Source organism: Pelodiscus sinensis, chromosome 3, assembly GCF_052426305.1.
Source record: "Pelodiscus sinensis isolate ZL-2025 chromosome 3, ASM5242630v1, whole genome shotgun sequence".
Taxonomy (NCBI): domain Eukaryota; kingdom Metazoa; phylum Chordata; order Testudines; family Trionychidae; genus Pelodiscus; species Pelodiscus sinensis.
Genome location: NC_143054.1, coordinates 114,946,795 through 114,968,825, shown reverse-complemented (window position 1 = coordinate 114,968,825; position 22,031 = coordinate 114,946,795). Strand labels below are relative to the sequence as shown.

The 22,031-nt window shown below is 44.9% G+C and overlaps 1 protein-coding gene across 2 annotated transcripts in view; it reads right to left on the bottom strand.

Annotated features, from left to right (window-relative positions):
• TULP4 (TUB like protein 4) overlaps positions 1-22,031 on the bottom strand; it is a 276,958-nt gene that overhangs the window by 35,295 nt on the left and 219,632 nt on the right. For both annotated transcript variants that reach the window (XM_075924530.2, XM_075924532.2), the window contains 3 exons: positions 20,971-21,151; positions 16,455-16,589; positions 12,304-12,470 (listed from right to left, as the gene is read on the bottom strand). In XM_075924530.2, coding sequence (XP_075780645.1) covers positions 12,304-12,470; positions 16,455-16,589; positions 20,971-21,151 — 483 coding nt within the window. The remainder of the gene's footprint in view (positions 1-12,303; positions 12,471-16,454; positions 16,590-20,970; positions 21,152-22,031) is intronic.

Here is a 22,031-nt window from a genome sequence, read left to right as displayed (position 1 = left end):
AATACCTTGCCTATTGAGACAGGAAGCTCCACAGCTGGTGAAATACCCACGAAAATAAAATTCTAAGGCAGGAAATCTCACTGCTGAACAGGAACCAATGAGACAGGATTTTTATAAATTGGTAAGTACAAGTTGGACCTCCCTGGTCTGGCACCCTCGGGACACGACTAGTCCTGAACAAGGGATTTTACCGGACCAGGGAAGGTCAGTTGTAATGCCTCTGTGGATAGACTGAAGGCTCTCCTGAGGTCCATCAGCTGACCCTGCCGGGCTCCACTATCGGCCAATCTAGCTCGGTTCTGCTGCCCTGCAGCTGCTGGGAACGCAGGGACGCTGGTCCTCCTCTTCCTCAGGGCTCCACAACTGCTGGGGCTATGCTGTCCCAGGGCTGCTGGGGCTCCGCTGTCCTGGGACTGCCGGGGTCGCTGGAGCTTTGAGGCCACCAGAGATCTGGGGCCGCCAGGGCTCTGCTGTTCCAGGAATGCTGGGGCCACGACTCTGCAGCCAGCCCCACGACACCAGGCTCCCGGCTCCCTGCCTGCTGCTGGGCTCCGTGGGTTCTCTGGTCCAGGGGCTCCCTAGTTCAGCAACATCTGGGGTCCTGCCAGACCATGGATGTTGCCAGACCAGAGAGGTTCAACCTGTACAGTTGAAATTCTTTCAGCAATGAGCACCTATCTATAAAGGAGAATCTGTTTCTGACTAATGGATGGTATCTGAAGTACAACCAAAAAAACCTAAACAGCAAATTGCTTACTAATTCTCTCTCTCGCCTAAGAAAGATTGCGTTTTACATAGATCAAGTTCTTGTTTTGCTCCAGGCTTCCTATGTGAAAAGTCACACAGCCTCTCTCTGCCTCAGTTAATTTACTTGTGTGTTGTGAGACATTCTGATACTGCAGTGCAGTAGAGTGGCTCAGTGAGAAAGCCATACAAGATTTTCGAAGTGCAGAAATGACCATTAGTTTGCTTTGTTTCTTAGTTATTTCAGCTCAAAGCTTCCATAATAAATCTTATCTTCACATCTCAATACAGCTAAAATACTTCAATTTTAACTGAACAAGTCTTTTCCAAGAGAAGATCATGAACTTGCAGAAAAAGAGACTCAAATTCTCAGACATGAACAACTTTGAAGATTCCTGAATACACTTGCCATGTATGACAGTGGTTATAAAAATCCATGTACAATGGTCAATCTTACTTGAACACATCAAGGCTTCTATTGAAACCCTGAAGCACATTCCAAATTGCTATGTTGCTATTTCTGTAACTAACATCCAACAATCCCCAAACAGTATTCAGTTCAGTGAATATAAACAAAAGGCCACAATAACACAGAAGCAACAAATCTGAAGACTAATTGATGTGTATCACTTAGGACCACATACAGCACGTCAGCTTAGCTGGAAAATATAAAAGGAAGACTCTTTCTGCATTGTACTTATCATCTGAAGTTAAAATAAAATTTTACCCTTCCCCCTAGAGCCCTTAGTTGAATGAGTTTGATACTATTATAGAGTATCTACAAATTTCCTTGATCTTTAATACACCAAGTTAGATGCCAGGCTTTTATGGGACAGAAACAGTATTTAAAAGGCAGAGAGGCCTTGTGCGTGAGGTAAAAGTGCTAGGAAGCAGGCGAATTTTGTTTTTAAATCCAAGCAGTGCCATTCAAAGTACTTCCAAAAAGAATTCACTTTGTGACTTCAACACAATTTTTACATTTGATGAAAGAAATCCCTGATTATCAAGTTCTGCTGAATTGAATTATTTTAAGTAAAAACTTAATTTTGTTAACCACCTAGCTACACTTGTTCCTACGGAAAGTTCCACCATCCTTAATGAAAGTCTGTACTCTACAGACAAAAGTCTAGTATTCCAAGAAGGTTAGGCCCAGACCAAATTGGAAGCTTGCACATACCCACAATCTGTCTTAAAACACACATGGCAGTAATTAATTCCTCTCTTTTACTACACACCTTGAGGAATCATAATGCTTTTTTTAAAAACCGGGTGGATTTGATATAAGTGCAGGACTTGCTTACTTGTTACAAAAACCACCTGTTACATTATGCTAATTCAGGGGAGCTCAACTTTGGAAGTCACAAACCTCCCACAGGTTTTGAGCCACACTACCTCTCCTATCTTGCTCAATGTGGTATTGGAGACTGTCCAAGTTTGAGAACCACACTACAAAAAGGCTATACTTTGATTCATTCATTAACCACAAAAGAAAAGCCAACTTCTGAGCCTGATCATGCTCCCATTAAGGTCTGTAAAAGTTCTGTCACTGATTTTAGCAGGAGCAAACCCAGTATTTATAGATGCAACCTATAGTTTGTTAACAGCTGATTAGAAAACTGGGGCAAAAATACTTAGCTTCATTCTTTACAATTTTTTTTTATTTCCATTCATTTTACACTATGTCTATCTTCCTGAGGCTTTGTCTGCACTATGCAGCTTTTAGAGACATGGTACTGTCGCTAAAAGTCAAGAAGTATAAACACTCTGTCAGCACTTTTGCCTACAAAAAAATCCTGCCCTCCCTCCCCCCTTAGGCTACGTCTACACTGGCCCCTTTTCCGGAAGGGGCATGTAAATTTCATGAGTCGTAGTAGGGAAATCCGCGGGGGATTTAAATATCCCCCGCGGCATTTAAATAAAAATGTCCGCCGCTTTTTTCCGGCTTTTAGAAAAGCTGGAAAAGAGCGTCTACATTGGCCCCGATCCTCCGGAAAAAGCGCCCTTTTCCGGAGGCTCTTATTCCTACTTCGAAGTAGGAATAAGAGCCTCCGGAAAAGGGCGCTTTTTCCGGAGGATCGGGGCTAGTGTAGACGCTCTTTTCCGGCTTTTCTAAAAGCCGGAAAAAAGCGGCGGACATTTTTATTTAAATGCCGCGGGGGATATTTAAATCCCCCGCGGATTTCCCTACTACGACTCATGAAATTTACATGCCCCTTTTCCGGAAAAGGGGCCAGTGTAGACGTAGCCATGGTGTTTACTTTGTTGGCAGGAGTGCACTCCTGAAGACAAAGCACTGTGTCGTTCCAGGTTTTCTTTAATGCACCTGAGAATGACAAAAGCTTTGTCACTCCACTGCCAGTGTTGACAAAACCTATAATTGTATAGTTCCTTTTCTATTCCAACAATATTGGAACAAAAGATTATTTAACAATCAACAAAAAATTATATACAAAACTTTAGAACAGAGCTCCCTACTGAACTAATACTTAAATAACTGAAACATTTTAAATGATCACACATTATTTATCAAGGTCAGCTGTAAATCTAATATTTCTAATACATAGTGAATTATGGAATGTGTCATGTTGATTTCACTCTCTCCCTCCAGACAGGTAGTTCACTTTGGCCTGATTCTGCTTTACTTATCCCAGTTTTACACTGGTGTAACTCTATACACAACAATTAAGTTAATCTATACTCATGTAAATGAGATGAGAATCAGAATCTGCATGCCCAAATTTCTGTTGCTATGTTCCTTTCTAGGCCACATAATAGAGAATTTTGAGACCCTCGGAAAGTATGAGCATCTAAGAAAATTCTCCAGCATTAAGCAGCTGTGTCCAGTGGGAGGGCGGCTTTATGAAGAGCCAGTATAGTTAGCTGATATACTAAAGTCTCTACCACACATTCAGTGAGGAATTCTGAAGTGACAGAATTGGGTTGCAGAATTCTTGGTAAACAATTTTAGCAAGACTGTAATGAGATTCTATGATCATCAGTATCTCTGCTTAATGCAGGAGAAGGGGTTATGATCGTTAAACACATACATACAAAATGTTCCTCCAATACAGAACACATAAATAGGGCATCTCTCTATTTTAAAATGCAAGAGAAGCATTACTGAAAAACAAAATAATTGAAGAAAGGAATTTAGCTTATATTTGCTTTATCAGATTTCAGTAGGGGGAAGATCAGGTTTGCAGGAACAGACAATATTCCTCTGACTAGCTTGCAGTTTATGGGAAGCCTTTAAAATATATTCTTTGTATAAACAAGCACTGGAACCACAAGCATGGTTGACACTAGGGATGTAAAAAGTTGGTTAAAGTAACCATGTAACTGCAGACAATCCTGGCAGTTATACGGCTATAGGTGCTATGGGCTCGACAGTGCTTAAATAAGGCTTTATACTGCAGCACCCACAGCAAAGCCTCCCTGGGAGCAGAGAAGCCTCCCTGTCACAGAGAAGCCACCTCCCTAGGAGCTGGGCAGGTGGGAGATGCTGGCCCCACTCCCAGGGGAGGAGGCTTTGCTGATGCAGCTGCAGGGAGGCTTCGCTGTGGGCTCTGGAGCAGGGGTGGCCAACCCGCGGCTCGCGAAGAAAAAAACTGCGGCTCCTGACGGAACCCGGAACCACTCAGGTCAGCCGCTCTCACGGCCAGGCCGTTGCGAGCCACATGCATGCTCACGGCCCGAACCGTTCCACTCACGGCCCCCAGCGCACGGCGTCATATCCTGCACGTGCAGGCTGGGTCGCACACAGTGTCCTAGCCTGCACGTGCTAGCAGCTGGCTGCTGAGTGCAGGCAGCGGCAGGGGCTCCGGATGCAGCAGCAGCTCTGGGACCTGGGCATAAGGTTAGTGGGGGAGGGGCGTGAGTTAGAGCAGAGAGGGGAGGTGTCTGGCTCTGGGTTGGAGGGGAAGGGGTGTGCATGGTGCACCAGCCACTCAGCACACACACACACCAGCACCTGAAGGGAGACGTGCGGCTGTAATGGCGGCGGTGGCTCCAGGACCCAAGAATTAGGTTAGAGTGGGGGAGGGAGGGAGGGAGGGAGATTGGTATAGAGGGGAGGATTGGAGTAGGGGTGTGTGTACCTGGCTCTGTGGGGGGAAGAGGGTGTTAGGTTAGGGGAGGGGTGTGCTTGGCTCTGGGGAAGGGGAGGGGGACTGGGTTGGGGGTTTGTGTGCCTGGATCGGGAGACGGGAAGGGGGATTGGGTTAGAGCAGGGTGGGTTCCTGGGGGAGGGGAGGGGAAGAACAGACATCATGCTTCCTGAGACCCAGGATCCTCAGGTACTGGCCCCAGCTGTCTGTCTCCTTCACCTGGCCAGACCCCCTCCATGAGTACTCTGCCCCAGCACCCTGTCCGCTGCCCCCACCAGCACAGTTGGGGCCACATTAGTGAGTCCTGGGGTTTTTTGGAGGGGGTAGTTTTTTGCATCTCACTTGTGTAGCCCCGACTGACTTTTCTGCGGGTCAGTGACCCCTAACTCAAAACAGGTTCCCTGCCCTCCTCATAAATAAAGACATCGCTGAAACATTTTGTGTTTGACATAATATTTTATTTAAAAATGAAGCCTGGCCAACAAACCCCCATCTGGCTGCAGCATCATAACATTCCTCCCCCCAACCCCCCAGACCCCAAACCTGAGCCTATCATACATTGGAACCCCCTGTCCTGAGCCGCTCACAGCCCCAAACTCCTGCACCCCCACATCCCCAGTCTTCTGCCACAACACTCCTGCACCATCCACACACTGCAAATCTGTGTCCTGAGCCCATCATACTCCCAACCTCCCTGCCTTGAGCCCCTCATCCACCCCAGCCCAAACTCCTGCATCCTCACAGCCACAAGCCTGCGGCTTGCTCAGCACCCCAATCTTCCACCTGACCCCAACGCTCTCCAGCCTGGAGCCCCCTCCCTGACCCAGCATCCTCTTCTCTACTTCCTCCTGCACTCAAATTCCCTCCCAGAGCTTGCACCTCTCACCCCTCCCCAGGGCTTTTTTTGTGAGCCACAATAGCAGTGGAGACAGCGTGATGAGCCGGGGCAAAGCTGTTAAACAAAAAAAACAAAGAGCAGGGCCATGAAAACCTGGGGAAAAACTGTTCTCCCCTCCCCCCCCAACAACTTTGTCCTGGCTCTTCACGCTATCTCCACTGCTATTGTGACTCTTCCTCTGAAATGGGTTGGCCACCCCTGCTCTGGAGCCTGCTCCCAGGGAGCCAGAGTGTAACCTGCAGTCAGGGGAGGGAGGTGAGCTGGGCCCACCACGGACAGGGGTTGTTCCAGCCGCCGGAGCAGCCCCTTGCCAGTGGTACGCTCCACAGGGCTGGAGCAATCACCTGCCCAGAATCGGTGGGGAGCTGATCTAGCCCCTGCAGTTAACCGGAACCGATAAGCATTACCCATTTAGAGTAACATTTACCAGTTAGCCGGTTAACCTTTCACATCCCTCGTTGATACCCCAATATTACTGGCCTTTGAGTTTTTATTCAGATAACTGTGCAGTGGAGACTGTTTCAATAAAATAAATATATGAAGGCTCAGTACCGTGTGGTGATGAACACCCTCAACTCTCACTGAGTTCAACAGGCACTGAGAGTACATGGTGCCTCAGACAGCAAGTTCCAAGGCCAACCACTGGTGCTCAGTCTAGTGTGTGTGTGTGTGTGTATGTGCGCGCGCATGCGCGCACACACTGTGGATGTTGGGTTAATGCAACTGACAGGACAATACACCAAAGGCCTTTACACTTTGATGGCTACAACACCCCAATTTTGAATGATTTTTCCTATAAGTCATAGGCTGGAATGGATGATTCTAACTGAGCATAATCCCCTCATTCATTATGTTATTTATATTCAGAAATCTTAACCAGAAAACTAGGTTATCCATTTATGAAAAATATAATCATTCATTGATGGTCAGGGATTAGGAGATGATAATCAAATGTTATATAGGAAACCAAACTGTATCAAAGACAAGGAGAAGATGGGATCATAAAACACAGTGGCTGTGGCAAGTTTTTCTGCAAAATCATCTGCTTTTGCAGAAAAACTTGCCAGCTGTCTACACTGGCCACTTGAATTTCCGGAAAAGCACTGACGATCTCATGTAAAATCATCAGTGCTTTTCCGGAAATACTATGCTGCTCCCGTTCAGGCAAAAGTCTTTTTCCGAAAGACTTTTGCACAAAAGGGCCTGTGTAGACAGCACAGTACTGCTTCCCGCAAAAAAGCCCCGATCGTGAAAATGGCGATCGGGGCTTTTTTGCGGAAAACCGCATCTAGATTGGCCACAGACGCTTTTCCGCAAAAAGTGCTTTTGCGGAAAAGCATCCTGCCAATCTTGACGTGCTTTTCCGAAAATGCTTTTAACGGAAAAGTTTTCCGTTAAAAGCATTTTTGGAAAATCATGCCAGTGTAGACGTAGCCAGTTTGTTCTTGAGTGAAGCGGTTACAATGATCATCATCATTAGGAGTAAACCAAAGTGAACATTTCTGAGGTTCTTATTCCTATTCTGTGACTAGCTGTGGCTTTACACCAAGTAATGTATGATGTAAATAAAGGGACTATAAATTCTACAGCTGTTTTCACTGAGTTTTTATAAACCACCCAATAAATTGTCTCTTAATCCCCGCCAAAACATCCAGTCTATACAAGCAGCATAAACAGCAATCGTTTAATGTATTTTACAGTGAAGATATGAGATAACTGCTTTATCAGACATATGAACAAGAAGTGCCTGCTGTTTCATCAATTTTACACTAGTAATCTGATCTCTGCAATGTTGAAAGTTGCTTAGTTTTTTTTGCCATTAATTAAATCAGGAAATGTGCTTGTATAAAATAAATACACCATTCCATTCAACACCCAGCCTTCATAGCAAGGTTTTAAATAAGACAAACTCTCTTCTACTCTCTCATTCCCTTTCAATTCCAATGGTTAATTTTATAAAATCCCATCACAGCACTGAATGCCATTCTTCAGCAGATTACTGATTTTACAACTGCTGGTGTTCATATGACAAATTACCGGGACTGAGGACTCTGCCGGTCCACTACATAAACTTCGGAGCAGACATATAGAAGAACAAATGTCACGAGCAATCTTTTTGTGCACTACTAAGTTCTAGGTGATTTTGTCCATCATCGAAATAATCTACAAATTCTAGAATGCTGCTACTTAGATGAGAGATGAGCAGCTGGAGAGTTGGGGGCCTCATCTGACCAGATCATTTTATTTAGCCTGCCACAGCCCCAGCTCAGAGCAGGCGGCATGGCAGGGTGCAGCATCGCGGAGGAAAGGCCAACCTGCACATTTGCACACCCTGTGGCAAGAACTAATGGGCTGGTCTATACTCAGAGTTTGTACCAGTATAATTATTTTGGTTAGGATGTGATTTTTTTTTATTTTTTTACTGAAATTGTTATACCAATACAGTCCATACATACAGTTCATAGTGTGGACACAGTTATACCAGTTAAAACAGGTGGGAATCTTTTGGGGGCTGGGGGCCACTGACCCATAGAAAAATCACTTGGGGGCCACACACAAGTGAGAAGCAAAGAAAAAAAACCCCAAAACAAAACAAAACCCTTCATTGACATGGCCCCCAACTGAGAAGGTGAAAGAGACTCCCCATGTTCCCATCGCACACCAGAGCCTAGGGAGACCTAGGCTAGTAGATTTTTATGCACCAGCCCATGGTGGGGCAGCAGAGGGACTGGAGTGCAAGCGTGGGCTCCCCAATGCTGAGGGGAGCCCTGAGCCTCCAGGGCCAGATCCATGCAAGCCAGAGGCCACATCCAGCCCCTGGGCCTTAGATTCCCTATCCCTGTGTTAAAAAGATGTCTTGTAATGATATATTATTCTGCTTCCTATCTGGGGAATTATACTGCTCTCACCAAAATAGTTATACTGGAATTAGCACTTTTGGGGCTTGACTACACAGAGACACTGAGGAAAATTAATTTAAATTAACTAAAGGTGTATATTCTAGAAATGTTTTTGTTTAAGTGCATTAAGCTTTTCTGTGAACACTTCATTCAGCAATGAAGTGTCCTTAATTTGGTTTATTCTGTTTGCAAGCGAAACCAAATTAAGGACACTTTAATTCAGAATGAGGTGCTCACACTGTAGTTTAAAGCAGTCTAGCTAATCCACTTTAAATTCACACCTTTAGGAAATTCAGATATTTTCTTGAGTGTCCCTGTGTAGAAGAGCCTTTATTATACTGCATCCACCTGCATGGTAGTGGTGTTGTATTGTTTTTAACTATACCGATATCGTTAAAATGGTACAAATTCTAAATGTTGACAATCCCTTTGGCAGCTAAATCAGTACTTAAATGCCCATATACATATTTGGGGTTCTAATATTTTGCACCCAAACTTGGATGCAGAAATTATTGTACACAAACAACTTACAGAAGAATTCAATCCAAACCATAATGTTTAAAATTAATTACCGTTTGCTATTCTTGAGAGATAAATACATACAAATGTGGAAATTCAGGAGTTAGTTTGCTATGGCATCCTTAACTTAGTCTATTGTATCCACTTCAACTCATGATATTGCAGAATAAACAAAGGAAATAACCAACAATAACAATAACACCACAATAATGTATATCTACGGAACATTCCATCATATGCACACAGGACTGGCAACAAACTTCACCAGGCCCTGGGCTGGGGGGCGAGAAACAGATCTGGGCCCTAACAAGGAGTGAAGTCTCAGTTTGAAAGAGCAAGTTGCAAGGTAGCCTCTCCCACCCACCCCTCAGTGCTGCCAAGACTGCACTGAGCAGGGCTCCAGTGGCAATTTAAAGAAGAGAGTTGTCCTGTATATGTAAGGAAATAATTGAGGTGGATACGTATGTGGTTAAGATATTGGATTTAGACTCTAGAAATAGGGGTTTAATTCCTGGTTCTGCCACAGATTTCCTGTGTGACACTGGCTAAGGCACTTAGGCACAGATTGTTAAAGGTATTTTGGTGGCATTGTGCTCAATGTTGCAACATCTGACTGATTTAGGAGCTTAAATCTCATTTTCAAAAGGGATTTAGACACTTAAGAACCAAAATCCCATTAACTGTCACCAGGACAATTTATATTTAGAAATAACACACCTACACAGCAAATTCCCATTAAAGTAGCACTGAGCTATTTCAAAATAGAGCGTCCGCACTCATTGGATACTGAATCGCATTTAAGGGCACTCGGAAGCACTTCAGGCAGGGCATCAGGACAGCAGTCACTCCCCATAGCTGCTGCCTGAGGCTGTCTGAAGCTCTTGCTTAAATGGATCCCCCCCCGTGCAGTCCTGTCTCAGGCTCTTCTCCTTTGTCTACCTCCCTGAGGGACAGCAAAACCTTTTCACTGTCTTCTCTGGTTGCCCTCACGCACACCACAGTATTCCTGCCATGGAGCTGGACCTGCCTCCTAGCAGTCGACAGCTGTTGGACCCCATGCCTCACCTCCTGCTGCAGTTACTGCAGGCTGCCTTCATGGCTCTGCAGGAGGACAACCCTCAGCTCATTGCAGGGCACCTTCTCACCTCTCGCCACACACTGCTCATGCAGTATGACCTCTCCCCTGCACACAGTGCACTGCTGCTTCTGGGGATTGGACACCAGTTCCGACTGGTGGGACTGGATCATCATGGAGCGGCGAGGCAACCAACAGTGGCTCCAGAATTTTCGCATGTGGAAGGACACCTTCCTGGAACTATGTGAGTAGCTTGCCCCTGCCCTCATGTGACAGGACACCCACATGCAACCCACCATTTCTCTCCAGAAGAGGGTCGCCAGACAGCTACCGCTCTGTGGGGAATCAATTTGGCATGGGGAGATCGACTGTCAGGGTGCGCTCATGCAGGTATGGTGCTCTCATGCTATTGTCCCTGGGGAGTGGCGAACTGTTGGAATGGGGTTCCCTAGTGAAGGGGGCGGGTGGTGGAGGAAGCCCCCTCCCCAGGAGGTTTTTCAGTCCCACCTTCACAAAGCCCTGCCAAGGGACTGGACAAGTAGGGGTGGGACCGCGGTGACTTTTACGTCCCCTAAGTGGTGGCTGTGTGCTGTGTCCTCCACAGCCTTTGTGAACTAAGGGAGAGATGTTCCTGCCAGGGTGGGGGACAGAAGCTGAGTAGCTCGCCAGGGCCTTTGAGCAGCAGCAGCAGCTGTCCTGTCCCATCAGGGGGCTGTGTGTATCCGGGAGGCCTTGATGGAGAGTTTCAGCTAGGGCCAGCTGTAAGATTCTCTCCTGGGCCTACCCACAATGGGCCTCTGCAACAGCTCAGTGTGTCTTTCCTCCCCACCTGTGCCCTCCCTACCATCCTCCTCTGCAGAGGCAACACATCACACTTTTTGTTTTGAAAGAATGAACTGAGTTTGTTTAATTGGGGTAAATGTAACTGGGGAGGGACGGGGGAAAGAACCTGGGAGGGGGGAGCGAGGCTGAAGGGGCAGGAGGAGGGGGAAGAGGAGGCTCAGGACCAGGACTGGCATCTGCCTCAGGTGGTCCCACTGCCTCTTGCACAGGGACCTCAGCAGCTGGTTCAGGGAGTGCTGCAGAGCACACAGGCAGGCAATGTGCTACCGCTGCAGGTCTTCCTGGGCTTACCTTCACCTGCGGGTCACACAGGGTGGGAGAAAGACATGGGAGATATGGCTCACGTCCCCCTCTCAGCTGGTCCAGGTGGAGAGCAAAGAGAAGGGCAGTCATCCCAGGAGACACGGTGCATGAAGCCAGCCCACATCACTGAGCCAGCAGGGCATAATAAGAGTGTCCTGGGAGCTGGCTGCCTGCTTGGCTGCAGCTGTGGAGAGCGTGGACGCTGCACGGGGTTCACTCATGGCAGCAGGGACAGCTGTGTAGCCTGCTGCTTTATGATGAGCGTGGACAGAGTGGCCAGTGGGGGCACCTATGGGAAGCCCTGGAGGCAACTTAGTTAGAAAGGATTCCAGCTGCCCTGTCTACACACACCCTATTGTGAAATAGCTATTTCGGAATAGGCTTTATTCCTCATAAAATGAGGGTAACAGAAATCGAAATAAGACACCGGTTATTTTGAAATTCTTTTGAAATAATGGGCTTGCTTCTGTGTAGACGCTCGCATAATTACTTCGGAATAACGCTGCTGTGTAGACGTGCCCTGAGGCATTGCACCACTGACCACAACAATGCCTAAAAACCTTCAACAATCTGGGCCTTAGTTTCTCTGCTCTTTATTTCCTTGTCTCTCACCCTTTTGTCTGTCTTGTCAGTTTAGACTGTAACATTTTTCATGCAATTGTCTCATGCCAGTATCTGTCTGTACAATGTCTCACACAATGGAGACCTGATCTCATCTGGAGCCTTGGGGCCCTATCATAACACACACAATATTTATTATTTATATGGTAAGTCCTTGCAGTTCAGATTCTAGGGCTCCTGAGACCGAAGAACACATTCACAGTTGAACACTTTAGTGATTACTGGGCTAATGCAGGTGAAAAATTACTGAGCACTGGCTTTACCATCAGGGCTAACTTCAGAAACATCCCTTACCTGCACAGGTGTCTCCAGTGTGTAGATATGTTCCCCACGGACATTGTAGAACTTGACGAGTGCACTTCTCAGAATAGAACTGCTACCAAGTTCAACTAGCTGACTTTGCTTTTCCATACCTGCTACAGCCAGCAGGTCTCCCTGCGTACACCACTGTACCACTACATCTGAAATCACAAAGAGAAGACACGTCTGAGGTAGGATACTCTCACCAATAATCACAATCGATATGAATAGCAAGTCCCATTATCGAAAGTAAATTAAGAGCCCAACTTTCACTGAAAGTCAATAGGAATTAGACTCGAAGGTCAGTTAGGCACTGCAACACTTAATAGAACAATTTCTAAACATCTTTAAAAACTTAGCTCTTAGAGACCTACGTCCTACTGGCTTTCAATGAAACGTAGGCCAATATCTCATTTATGCATTTTTGAAATATTATCTGCTCTGTCTTTAATAAAACACAACAGGTATGATAAAATATATTGCCTTTTTTAGCTTTGCAAAGAGTCTATAATATATATCACCAAGGAGCAAAATAATATTGTTATTGTCTATTGCAGTGGTCCCCAACCTTTTGAGGTTGTCGGGTGCCAGGGGGCATGGCCGTTCGCCCGCCGGGCGCCAGGGGGCGGGGACACTTGCGCGCCCGGGAGCACCCCCCCCCCATAGCCGCATGCCCGGGGGCGGCCCCCACCATAGCCGCTTGCCCGGGGTTGGAGCCCCCCCATAGCCACGAGCCCGGGGCCGGCGCCCCTCCCCCCCCGCAAGCGCCGCGCGCCCGGGGCCAACGCTCCCCGAAAGCGCCGCGCCATGTGCCTGGGGCCAGGCCAGCCCCGAGCACCTGGCGGGCGCATTCAAATGCCCCCGCGGGCGCCATGGCGCCCGCGGGCACCGTGTTGGGGACCACGGGTCTATTGTTATAGACAGTATACATATCAATGCACACACAACACAACTAATTTCTTTTGATGAACTGGAATTCCTCTCCTACAGATATCTGTCCAGGCTTCATTTGGGGTGTTGATTTCTGTCCCCAACATTCTCCAGCCCCCTACCTATTTCAGCAAGAGCCCAGGAATAATATTTTGTATTTCTGCCTTCCAGATCAATGGCAGTTGTGTGTGTACAAGGAGTACAGAGCAGGCCTGTAGAAAGTTTTACTTTTAAACCAGAGATGGAAGGCATGGCAGACAAACTCTGTTCTCTGGGATGCTCAATCGGCAAAGAACCTTTTGAATACAGTGCTGTTGTAGATATGGTGGTTCCAGGATATTAAAGAAACAAGGTGGATGAGGTAAAATCTTTTCTTGGACCAACTTCTGTTGGTGACAGAGATAAACTTTTGAGTTTACTCACGTCAGAGAGTTCCACAGCTAAATGCAAGGTGGAATGGATTGTTTCTTAAGTAATAAACACGTATTTCAAGATATCATTTTGAGGGTTCATTCAGGGTGAAGTGGCCCACTACCACCTCTCCATTTGTAAAAGAGGGGAAAAGAGCTGTAGATTATAAATTGTTGTAATAATCTAGAAATCCAGTGTTTCTATACAGTCCCAGGCTTGTCTTTTGAAGGTGTTGTGCAGGTTTCCTATGAAGATGAAGTCTGATGAGAGGTCAGATATTCAGTAAACGCTTTGTGACAAGTGTTCACACACAGCTGATATGTGTTTTTGTCTGTTATTGTTCTTGTGAGAGAGTTCATCTGAGAGTGCAGTGATCGTCTCATATCACACACATGGTTGTCATTTAAAATTCCAATAAAAAGATCCTTCAGATTTGCCCAAGAAACTTCACTTTCCCCCAGCAAACTCAGCCCATAATCCCCTTCAAGCACTGAAGACTTCAGCCCTCCATTGTAACAATAGTACACACTAGTACTAGAACTGTATTTATAAATAGTGTACATTACACATTTGCCAAGAAAATGGCTCCGGATATATGCACAGTGCTTTGTGTAAATATTTTGTTTTAAATTAATTCTTAAAATAAGAGGTGTTGGGGATGAAGTAGTTTTTGTTTGCATGACTATTGTAAATACCAGGAGATGAAGAGTCATTTCTTCATAGCGTTGATTGAAATGTACTTTTGCCCAGGTATGTTTATTACAGGAGTGGGGAACCTCAGGCTAAGGGGATGGATGGAACCCCCGGCTTGCCTGAGGCTAAGGGCTTCCTCCAACACTGAGGAGCCTGTGCTAGCGTTCCAGCCCCTCCCGCCATACCACAGGGCTGGAGCACAGAAAATCTACTAGCCTGGGCCCCCCTAGGCTCTGGTGTGTGAGGGGAATGTGGAGAATGTCTCTCTCCTCAGTCAAGGGGTTTGGATAGGTTGTTTTTGTTTTTTTGGCTTCTCACTTGTGTGCGGACGGAACCCAATGGATTTTTCTGTGGGCCAGTGGCTCCAGACTCAAAAAAGGTTCCCCACCACTGGTTTATAACCTGCTGTTCTTATATATTGCTTCTCATCTATTCCTCCTTTTAAGCGCTTTAGTACTGATCTCCTTTTGTGTGATCCCCATATTTTACAGATGGGGAAACGGAGACATGAAGAGCTGAATTGGCTTGCACAAGGTCACTCAGCAGGAGAGCCAGGAATGAAGCCCACATCTCCAGACTCCTACTGCAACCTCTGAAGCTAGATTCTGCCTCTCTCAAATCAATGGGACTTAGTCTCACAATTTTAAGCAATGTAAAATCCCATTCCATTCACTAACTGGTTTAACCTGTTAACTGATTAAACAGTGGAGAGGGGGCTATTCCAGCCCACTGGACTGAAGTGGTCCCCTGCCCACCACGGCTGAGCTGGAGTAGCCACAGTGCCACAGGCCAAGACTGCTTTGGCCTGCTGGCTCCCAGTCCATACAAGCTAGGAAACAGCAGCCTTGTGTGGGAGAGGGGCGGAAGCAGCACCAGAGGAAGGGGAAGGGTTGCTGACAGGCTTGCATGGGCCCTTACCCGTTCACATTCCTAATTATAATGGGACTAATTGTAGAGTAAGCTACTATTCAATGTGTAAGAGTGGCAGAATCTGGCTCAAAGTTACAGATTTTCTGTGTGACAGACCTTATTAAATATTTAGCTGCCTAAAGTACTATATCTAATCACTGGAGTTTTCTTTTACTCAAAATTACGTGCATCTCAGTATAGATACCTAATTCTCAATAAACTCTGTCAGCTACAAATTACATATTTAAGAGCAGGTTAGACAGACATCTATCAGGGATGGTCTAGACCAGGCATGTCCAAAGTCCGGCCTGCGGGCCAATTGCGGCCCGTGTTCCGGTTTAAGACGGCCCCCCGGGTAATTTGGCAATATCTATCTTTTATGGCCCCCAACGAATCCATATGTATTGAGATGAATACATTGTAAAATCTCAGTTAATGTCAGTTGGTCTAAATCAGTTATAAATATATTTGGACACAACATGTATACTTGGTGTTATGTTCCTGTTCATATTTTTTTAACTTAAAAGTTGACAGACAACCTTTATTACCAATAATATGTAATGTACTTTACAATGTTCCTGACATATATTTCAGCTTCCTGGATTTTTTTTTTCATCTGGCCTTCAGATATGAAAGGCAGAGTGATTTAACACCTGTTTAGATTTGTCATCCATGTGACAAAATGAAAAGTATGCCGTTTACAATAAACTTTGCATAAAATAGTTAATTTGCATTTAATTTTAATGGTTCAAAGAATGTCAGGCAAATGGTCGGCCCTCATGCATGTTCACTTCATCAAATCTGGCCCTCTTTGAAAAAAGTTTGGACACCCCTGGTCTAGACTCTAGACGGGACTGGGTCCTCCCATAAGAGCAGGAGACTGGATTTGATGACCTCTCGAGGTCCCTTCCAGTTCTAGTGGTCCATGATTCTACATTTGGCTGGTACAAGAATGACTAATCTCACAATGAATTTAGGAAAAAGTTACATGATTAATTACCAGCTTATTCTGAGAGCAAGAAATCTAATAACTGTGCTTTGCTTTTGTATCAGTAGGTGTCAGTAATAACTATGAGAATCACTGTAGCAGGCACCAGGCTGCAAGAGACAAGATGCTGAACACAACCATATAGACAATAAATAATTACAACACTAGAAGAAAAACTCTACATGTGTGGGAAGAAAAAATCTCTCTTTTGTACCTTTCAACCCTGAGCGGATGACAGTAGGAGACAAGTCGTCATAGTTATTCATTAAACTAATATCTCCTGATGTGAAGCTGACAGTGAGTAGGGGTTTGGTGTTCTGCACTGGGACCGGATATGCAGCTGGACCATCTGTGAAAACAAGATAGTTGAGTAAGCAAAAGAGGAGCTATCAAACACGATTAAATCCAGGTAAAAGCACATTTCAATCCAGCTTACTATAACAGTGACCAGCACAGAGACTTGAATTCTGCCTGGTTATTTTTTCCCCCTTGGACAAAAGAAAAAAGACAAAACACACTTTGTTAGCCTCCCTAACACTATGAAACCTCTGGCCTGTACCCTCCCAATCTGAAGGACAACTAGCTCTGGAGCAGGGGTGGGTAATAAAACAGCAACAATTCCCCAGGGTTAGCCATTGGCACGCCACCACTGTTATATTTACTTGCGCCTCTGCAGGCATGGGTGATTAGAGCTCCCATTGGTTGTGGATTGTCATTCTCAGCCAATGGGAGCTGTGGGAAGCAGTGCAAACCAGGACACTGTTTCTTGCAGCTCCCATTGGTCAGGAATGGAGATCCACAGCCAATTGGAGCTGCAATTGCCCATACCCTGGGGAATGAGATTCAGCCCACAGGCCGATATTTGCCCTGCTCCGTAGTGTGATCACAACATAAGAGCAACATTTCCACTTCTGTACAGCATTCTAGTAATCCGCGCTTGTGTAGCCAGACACAAAACCCCATCTTGTTTTTCCACGAGCCCCATCTTGTTTCCCCCCCCCCCCCCAGAGAGCAAGAGAAAGGCAGTCAGCCTTTGATGCCCTGGGAACACAGGTTTGCTGCCTGTCCCTGACTCTACCATAAACAGAAACCAGACAGTAAATGGGCTAGCTGACGACCCGGGGCCTCCCGTCGCCCTGATGGCTAGTACCAGTAATTGACACGCCTGCACTGTCCCAGGAGAGGAATCTTCGCCCATCACATACCAGAGGTGCCCATTGTCTGCATTTTCCCAGGTGTAAATTATGCTTTGCACCCTTCGTGGGAAACTTGGCGTTCAAAGCCATTTTTCCTAATTGGCCACTTGAGCCCAGGAAGAAGCCTAAATGACCCAAGGGGTATAAAAGAGGTTCAGCAGCCCACCCTATTTGAGCTCCAATCATCTATACCTGCTGGCAGGTATTGATTGTCTCCCGAGGTCTGTGGGACGCCCAACCTTGCCCTACTTCTTCCCGAGGGATTGAGAGAAAGACGCTGGCCACGCCAAGTCTGGAACGCAGGGGTGAGAATATATACCTGCTAGGTGTCTATTTTGCATGCATTTAATAAGAGCTCAGAGAACCAAAGGGTTTCATGGTACCTGTAAGTGACTTATTAGTGTAATTTCTGTCCTGTCCTTTGTAGTGGCTGTGTTATCTGTAACACAGTAGTAGCATTTAACAACTAAGTTTACCCTGTAACAATAAATAGTAACTGTTTAAGCTTTAACCTGACTCCTTCAGTTGCTGTAACAGAACCAAGCACAATTTAAAAGAACTTCAGCCGGTCATAAGGGACTCACTGCCCTGACCGTCGGCTGACAGCTTGATACTCTATTGTTATTTCATTTAGGCCTATGCCTCTTTCTCCATACCCACTCTAGCCTCCTTGATGGTGCCATTTATTTCAGCTGGAGTTTATAAAGTACTGAGTAGCCAGTATTACCAAAAGGTGACAGACAAGGTACCAGACATTTTTATCACAGCATATCTCTAAAGTACTATAGATATAATACTTCATTATGCATCTTATAATCATACCTAGAATTTTCTAGCAACATTTTGTCACATTTGGGGATTCTGCTGAAGACACATGCATCTGAGTGCAGCAACTAGCCCCTTACAGATTACAGTGCTTTAAATGTTAAATGCTGACTAGCGTACTCTCTGACCAAAGTCCAAATATGTCTTGAAGCCAATATGACAGGGAGATATGAGCACAGAGTGTTTTGGTGACTATTTCTCAAAATGCTTTTGCCTCCATAAGCTTATTTTTCAATGTTCATTTGAAACTTCCTTTGTATTTAATATTTAATGACCAATTGCACCATCTGTATCATTCATTATTTACTTCTCTTTTTGACTGGTTCTGACAGAAGATAAGTCCCTAGATAAAACAGCTCTCAGGACTTCAGCACAGTGCATTTTGAGTAATTAGATATGACAGAGTTGGCTAAGAATGGCACTGCTTCCAGAACACATGAGAGGGGAGATCAAAAAAGTACCTAGAGGAAAAAATATGTCCTACACTTGGAACATTTAAAAATAAATACATAAACTGGCTTTGTTTTTCAGATGAGTAAATTGGCATTGTTTTTCAGATGAGTAAAAAAAATCTATCAAATGTCAAGTCCCTCCCACACATCTGTGTGTGTCAAAGGCTTGTCACCTTTGAGAAGTTTCTGATGCACCTGTGAAGCTTTTAAAAGAATACCTCATGTTAGAATACTCATTAGAAGCAGCCCTGTAATGAGAGTCCACCCACTCCTGATTGACTCAGCACCAGTAAGCATGTTTCCTGCTCTGTGAAGGATCATTTTGAGTTACGAGTTCTCTCCCATGCTTCATCAAAATCCACCCCCCAAAATCCAAATCTTGATATTGCAAAATGGCAATAAAATATATCTCTTTCCTTGCCATTCATCTAATGCTTCCTTGGAAATCTGAAGCTACTGGAATCCTTTTCATCCTCTTCCGTTACAAAGGCAAAGCTCCACTACTGCTGGAGAAGGGCTGAGGTGGTGATGTTCACAGACACATGAAAGCTAGAGCTAAATTCAGATTTAATGGTGCTGAACTCTCGCTAGCTGATCTCCACAGGTACCAATTTTGAAAAATCTGGGAGATGCCTGGACCCTCAGCTCTGCCCCCATGCCATCCCTTCCACCAAAGCCCCACCTCTTCCCACTGCCACTTCCCCCACTCCCCGCCTCTACCCACCCAGTTCTGCCCCCTCCCCAGAGTGCACTGTGTCCTCACTCTCTTCCCCCAAACTCTTGAATGTCACCAAGCAGCTGATTGCAGAGGGTGTAAGGCATGGGGAGGGAAGGGAAAGTACTGATCCATGGGACCTAGAAGTGCGCAGGGGCGCAGAGAGCTGATAGGGTGGCTGCTGGTGGGTGCTCACAAGATTTCTGCCACTTGAGGATTACAGCTAAACTGGTTACAGAAAACATGCCCCTTTTGGAGTAGATCTGAAGTAGACTTCAATTGCCAATGCTTATTTGGAATCATCAGATCAGATCTGAAGTGCTGTTTCAGACTCATCTTTAGTCAATATATACAGGTGGTCCCAGAGTTAAGAACGCGGCTACTTACGACCATTCATACTTATGACCAACCTCCCATTAAGCGCATTACAGCCAGTCCCCGAGTTATGAATGCGCAGTCTGCGTTTACGAACAGCGCAGTCACATTTAAATGAATGGGGTCTGACTTACGAACAGATCGAGTTACGACCAATGTTTGGTACGTAACTCGTTCGTAAGTCAGGCACTATCTGTACTTTAATTTTCCAGTGTCCCATCAACATTTACATCATTCTTTAAATTAGCAGGACTTGATATACTGGAATAAATAATTTTGTCCCCAGCACTAGCCAAGAGGAATATCAGTATCTTAATTAGAAACTATGTCATCTCTAATTTCTATGATGGTTTAGAAAACAAATGATCCACCTAATCATGTGATGCTGTAACATGGTGGGGAGGTAGCGACTTCATCGTGACCACAATGAGAAAATTAATTTATACTTAGAAGCATGAGGACTGATAACCCTAATAATTCTTTTCCCAGCTAGTGTAACTGCAGGGCTATTTTAATATCTAATCCTTTCATGAAACTTTTTAAGTTCAGTGCTACCACGGATAGACCTCATACTGATAAGCATCATCAGTGATTAACAGGATTTCTTGGAAATAAAACTCACAATATTTATAGATCTGATTAACAGCGTGGGAAATTTTATTGCTATGACCCTTTATATGCATCGATATTATAATACACTAGAGGTTGTGTGACTACCTGTCCTCTGGCAATATGCATGAGGACTACTGGTTTATATTGCTAAAATGTGTCAAACATTCTCAGTAATGATACTACTTTGCTCTTATGCAATGCTTTTCATTCAGCAATCTGTAAGCACTTTATGAAGGTTTCATTATCCCTATTTCACCAATGAGGACCCAGTAGCACAAAGGGGGAGGAGTGACTTGAAGTGGGTCAGTGCAAAGGTGGGAATAGAATGCAGGTCTCTTGCTCCGTGTCCAGTGTTCTATCTGCTGATCCCGCTGGCCTCCGTCAGACATATGTAACGACCCTCTTCCACATCAGACATATGTAATGACTCTCTTAAGGATGAAATCATGGAAAATGTATGTTCCAATACTACTATAGCGCATGACTGCCCCATGACATTGCTGTTAGTTAAATGGTGTTAGCAATCAAATAGAAAAATGCTGAAGGCAATATCACCTTGTGGTGGGGAATAGTCATCAGAATCTGTGTCACTTTCACTGCTGTCTTCCACCAGAAAGCTGGGGTAGTTCCAAGACATGCCGAGGATACCGTCTGACTCGTGAAGGAGAACATGTGCCAACATTCGGCCATGGCAGTCCATTACAATAACCTGACCATCAGCAGTACCAAACAGTACCTGAAAAAACAACAGAATGGGACACTTAGGAGTGAGACAGGTCCATCAAATGTATTTAATTTAAAACTTCTTAGAATACACCTTGTCAATTAACTAGATGCACTGAAAATGAATTCAAAGCAAAGCAGTGAGATATTCCAAGGGTCTGTCTCAAAACTGGCATTACAGCCCTGAAAAAGCTATGTTCAAAGACAGCTGTTAAGGTTGTAAAGTAAATGATAAATTAGGAAATGCATGAAATAAAGCTGCCTGTGCAACCTTAATTTACACCCTTGTGCTTATGCATTAGGATATTGTTCCTAATGACCTCAATGAGTGTGAGACTGAAGAAAGAATTTCCTTTCACTTGATTGAAGTAGGGTGAATTGGATCTGCAGGTGAGGCATATGTGGAGATCCTGCTGGGAAGCAGAACTTTAGAAGGACTGGAAAATAATCAGCAGGCCTCATTAGTTTAATAGTTTATTTGATTGTCTATTTATCCCTAAATAAACTTGATTGTGTTCCTTATTTACCCAGATTCTGAGTGTACTTAGGAGAATGGAAGACAAATTACCATTAAGGATGACCAGGGGTTTAAAGTTTAAGTTCCTAAAACCTGGGTAAGGTTTCATGTGAGGACTCAAGACAAACTATTTATTTGTTTTAAATAGAATTTCTACACATTATTCAAACCTTGCCCTTACTGCTGTTAATGGCATATGGTAAAAAAGATTACAAGAGTGTTTACAATACTTCTAGAGTTTATATTCCAGAATACCAAATAAGATGGAGAAAAGAGAATGTGTCAGCTGTCACAATATTAAAGGGAGAAACTGCTAAGTGAGGTTCCAAGAGAGATTTCAAATGAATTATGACAAACAAAAAAGGTGGATAGAAGA